The sequence below is a fragment of the Camellia sinensis genome, chromosome 6, assembly GCF_055761805.1.
Source record: "Camellia sinensis isolate YWXY chromosome 6, ASM5576180v1, whole genome shotgun sequence".
NCBI classification, from domain to species: domain Eukaryota; kingdom Viridiplantae; phylum Streptophyta; class Magnoliopsida; order Ericales; family Theaceae; genus Camellia; species Camellia sinensis.
The window spans coordinates 195,419,580-195,424,980 of NC_138966.1; the positions used below are offsets into that span (position 1 = coordinate 195,419,580).

The 5,401-nt window shown below is 32.4% G+C and overlaps 1 protein-coding gene across 1 annotated transcript; it reads right to left on the reverse strand.

Moving 5' to 3' along the window:
• Window positions 1–2,577: 2,577 nt before the first annotated feature.
• On the reverse strand, window positions 2,578–4,477 carry LOC114295715 (Tetratricopeptide repeat (TPR)-like superfamily protein). Its single transcript, XM_028240028.2, has one exon. The coding sequence runs from the start codon at window positions 4,435–4,437 to the stop codon at window positions 2,611–2,613; it is 1,827 nt and encodes a 608-aa protein (XP_028095829.2). The 5' UTR covers window positions 4,438–4,477; the 3' UTR covers window positions 2,578–2,610.
• Between the last annotated feature and the right edge of the window lie 924 nt (window positions 4,478–5,401).

A 5,401-nucleotide genomic window follows, 5' to 3' on the forward strand; every position in this document is an offset into this window, starting at 1 on the left:
AAGAGTTCCATAAATTAGAACTGACAGAGATCTCTGTAAGCATCTAAACAACTGCTAAGGATGCCACGATAAATAATGATGTAAATAGAAATAGAATTATCATTCATAAATATAGGAAAACGTATCAGGACAAAACATAATTTTAAAGCAAGGAAAAGGTACTTTAAATAAAACATATCTTTACAACAGTGTTACTCACAGTTGGTTCCGCGATGTAGGTGACTGGAACATGGCGTTTGACCTACACAGACAGACACAAACGTAGCATACTTAATTTTCCATACAACTAACTAATTAGTTCCATTACTTAGGAATTAATTGGCCTAAACATCGTTTACTCTTGTTAAATGCTTATGCAATGCAAATGGACATCAATTACAGGTGCAAAACATACTAATTTGGGTCTACTCAAAAAGTTGTTGGATTAAATAATATACACATATTTCAAATAGGACCTACGGGTAATTTTCCCATTTATTTTTTACCTTCTTTATCTATTAGATTTTAGTGAAATAAATAATTTTGCCCCAATTTTTTACCTAAGTCTTTATCAATTTTAATTGAATAATTTTTTCTTAATTTTTTTGCCCTAATTTTGTTTCATTAAATTATTTTTTTTATAATTTTAATAATTATAAGTGCAAGCAAATTTTTTTATGATTACAAACAAATAAAAAAGTTATAATTTATTATTTTATCCATGAATTTTTTTTTTTCAATATAAGAAAGGCCCTCATTTTCAAAATTCGCCTTCGACCCCTTAAAGCTCAGGGTCGGCCCCGGTTATAATGTCATTGCTATTCAACCGCTTCCATCTTTGGCAGCAGTTAGCTGAGACTCAACAACAGTGAGTTAATAATGCAGGCGCAAAAGCTGATTGATAGTGGTGCGAATTGTGTAGGTGTTTCTATACCATAGATCCAACTTTTGGTGTCATTGAATTCAAAGGGTTCAATTCAGATTTTACGGTGATGCTAGGGTAGATAGTAGAAGGTAATCTTTTTTCATACCAAAAAAAGAAAAAGAAAAAGGAAAAAAGAGCTAATCTTTTGAAGAAAATACTTTGAATAAAAAAGAAAGGAAAAAATATATATATTATGATGAGAAACTAATCTGTCAAGAATGTATATATATGTATATTCTTCACGTATATATTCTTCATTCTTTCTTTTTTTGTTTTGAGTAAAGTATATTCTTCATTCTTTAAGTTTATAACTTGTTCAAAAAAAAAAAATTTTTTTGATTGACAAAAGAAAATGAAGAATATAGTTTTTTTTTTAAATTTTTTTTTAAAACTAAATGAAGAATATAGTAGTCATTTGCTTTTGTTTTGTTTAGTAAATTATGCTAAAAGTTCAACTTTGCATCTTTTTCCATTAAACAAAAAAAACGACCAAAAGAAAAGGGGTTTTAGAATTAATTTCGTCAAATTATTTTTTAAGTTGGTCACAAACTATGCTTTAACTTTCAAAAGTGGATGTTGTTTTAAGAAGTGTTTTATAAGTTGGTTTTTCGACTTTATTAATGTGACCTTAAATAGAACTAGCACCCAGAAACTAGTAGTCACCACTTCAACATTTTTTTGACATTTGAAATTTTCTTTCAAAAACACTTAGTTGGTAGGTTTGTTTGTATAACCCTGAAAATTTGTATAAATGGTTATCAAGATAACATAATTTGAAGCAAGCCACATTTGATTATTCAACTAGTCAAAATCTAGATATTCTACAGTATTGAACAATGAAATTCTTTAATCATTTTGATATAATTTACGGGGAATCAATCAGTATTCAATAGCTTCTGCTTTGTGGCATATCAGTGTTCACTAACAAGCTTGAAGGCAAGAAAAGTCTGGACTTTTGCAAGATTGAACCCACAAACTCATCATAAATGGTTGGATTGGAGGGTATCCATCCACTTAATGGGACGCAATATTCTATCTCAATATATTGATGTGGAAAATATAAGTTCCTCAGTCCATGGAAATAGAATATATTGTGACAAAGTTGGGGTCATGTAGTAATAAAATTTGGAAGTGGGTGATTGATATACATATATATATATATATATATGGATGGTACTGTTTGTGTAAACTCAAATCTATGCCGTTCTTGTGGGGTCTTTATTTATTTGAGCTTTTGTCATTAAATTTGTTGGAAACAGCCAATTTCTGCGTAACATGCTATGATGATATTTATATTTTTTATAAATAATATTTTGTTTATTATGTGGTGTGTAATCACAACATTAATAATAAATATGAGTAGTCAGATTTATAAACTAATACAATCATAAATAATGCTTGATATATAAATATGATAATTAGTGATTACGGTTGAGATGATAAATAATTTTTGATATATAAATATTGTTGACTATAATAATATTATTGAAAGTATTATTAATCTTTTTAGGCTCTGCCAACATGAAAATTCAATCCACCATCAAGTCATATCTTCCAGTGCTTTCCATGATGTCTTCTTTCCAAACAACATTTTGTTTCTTTCAAGCCTGCATGCACTGCAAAAGGGCTACCCTTTCCTCTGTGTTGGTAGTTAAAATGTAGGCACACAAACATGATATGCAATGGACTATCATATCACAAGAACATCACCAAAAGTTCCTGCAACTGCAAGAACCATCTTTAAAATGATGAAACCTATTCACATCTCTAACAACAAAATCTCTCTCCACAATCTCACTAATCAGCTTGAAAGCCTCATGACAGTCGCAACACATTCTCAAGTTCTTCATCACTCTAATAGTCACTCCTTTAGGCATACTCAACAACGCGAAACCGAGAGCCAATCTTTCACTATGGAGACCTACCATTTCCTCTTTGGTTTCTTCTTCCACATCGACAAACACCAGCCCGACACTCCCTCCCACATATCCTCTTTCCTTCATTCTCTTCTCCAATTCCCTCAACAAACTCACCACTTCGCCCCCTCTTGGACATGAAGACACGTCTCCAGAATAGAAAATGTAAGTATGGTCCTTGATTTCGACCCAACTACACCCCGGTTCTTTGGAAACTCCAACGCGCTTCATTTCAGAACGAATGCTATGAACATTATCCCACTTTCCAGCCAATGCATAAGTATTTGACATTGTCACATACGCTGCTGCAACTTGTTGGTTTGATTCGATAAGCCATTTACTAGCTTCAAAAGCAATGTCTACCCTCCCATGAAGCCTACTAGTTGAAAGAAGCGTTCCCCATAATAAACCCCCTTCATCTGGCTTCACTTGAATAGATTTTGCTATCTTGTAAGCCTCGTCAAGCCTGCCAGCTCTGCCAAGCATGTCAACAACACAAGTATAGTGCTTTGTGTTGGGAACCACCGCGTGCTTGTGGTACATTGAGTGCAAGTATTCAAGGCCTTCATCAACAAGACCCGAATGGCTACAAGCGTGTAGGACTCCGATGAACGTGACGTCGTTTGGACTTACTCTTTTCTTGGTCATTTCTTGAAAGAGTTCAAGGGACAATTTTGCTAGACCATGTTTTGCGGCTCCCACGATCATTGAAGTATAAGGAATTACAGAGGGATTTTGAATTTTGTGGAAGACCTTGTTAGAATAATCAAGACATCCACATTTCGCATACATATCAACAAGTGCAGTCGCGACCACATCATTCGAATCATGCCCACCACGAATCACAACTCCGTGGGAGACTTTCCCGGTCACTAGCCTGCCTAGGCCTGCACAAGCATTAATCACACTGGCCAACATGAAATGATTAGGACGATCCAACGTCGAACTGTTGAATTCTCTAAACAATTCAAGGGCGTCATGGCCTTGCGCATTTTGGGCATACGATGTAACCATTGAAGTCCAAGAAACAATATTTCTGTAACCCATCAAGTCAAATACCCGACGAGCTTCATCGACATCATTCGATTTCCCATACATATCAATCAGTGAAGAGCACACCACAAGGTTGGATTGGAAACCGAAAATCTCAACCCAGGCATGGACTCGTTTGCCAGTTTCAAGGTCAGAAAGTATCGAACACGCATTAACAACCGTTGCAAATGTGAAAGCATTGGGCAAAACCAAACTCAACGCCATACTTCCAAATAGCAAAAGAGCTATTTTGGGTTGACCCATGCCAATATAACCGGCCATGAGCGAAGTCCACGAGACGACATTTGGTTCGGGCATTTCATCAAACAATTGGTATGCTTCTTCAATTTTTCGAACCCTAATGTAGCCATTGATGAGGTGGTTAATCGTGAAGGTATCATTTAAAAATCCAAATTTCTGGACGTGGGTGTGTGTAGAAGTTAGAGAAACAGAATCTTTAGAATCTTGAAGCTGTTGAACAATGTGGGTTTTTGATTTTGTATGGAAGTGTGACAGTTTGTTTTGGCGGGAGAGAAGGGAGGAGGCAAGGGCAAACTGGACATTTCGGTTTAACCGCTTATTCATGGGTCTTGTCTGCCCAAAGGAGAGTAGAGAGTTGGGAAGTCTTGCTGATATATAATGTAGTGTTATGAGAAGTTGGTAAAATATATATATATATATATATATATATATTTGTGAATTTTTAGTGTAAAAAAATTAAAAAGTCAAAATTTTTTTTTACCAAAGTTCTCAAAACACTCCAATGTACAACTAACAATTTGAATGTACAACTCATGGAAATAAGGCTGTGTTAATCAAATCAATTTTTAACTGTTAAAAAGAAAAAAAATCAAATCAATTTTAAGAGAAATAGAAAAAAAAAAATGTTAGGGATTGACTTTTGTAATAAAATAAATCATGAGTTTTTAATTTTGCCAATTTAAATACTAATTTTTTTTTTTCATTCTAAACCATCTTTCTATTTTCATTAAGCAAACTAATAAAAAAAAATATTTTAATCATTATACTCTACGAAAAAAATATTTTAGACATTTTATGTATACCTATATTTAGTTTAATGACTTTTACTAATTCTTTCAATCAGTTTTACTTAACAAAAATATGTGAATGATTTAGATTGAAAATAATAAAAGATTTGGATTTAAATTGATAAAATTAAAAATTAAAAATTTATTTTGTTATAAAGATCAAATTTTGTTTTTTTTTTTTTTGGTGTGTGTGAGAGAGAGAGAGAGAGAGACATATTTCCTTTAATTTTTTTTATGTATTTATAAGTTTTACCAATATGCCTTTTTTTAATAATAAAAAAAAAAGTTTCACCAACTGTAATTTAGGAAAAATAATATATAAATTAGAATGTTTCAATATGATTTGAAGGAACTTGCGTTGCGTAGACTTTCCGAATTCTCTGTTTTAATTTCATTTTATTCAATAATAATAACACCAATGTTACATTTCTTAATTTATCACCTTTAAATTACTCTTAATGATATGATATTAAAGTTAAACTTTACATAATGAAATATTT

Excerpts from the sequence above, each read along its gene's own strand:
- LOC114295715 (XM_028240028.2), bottom strand. The coding sequence starts at position 4,437 with ATGAATAAGCGGTTAAACCGAAATGTCCAGTTTGCCCTTGCCTCCTCC.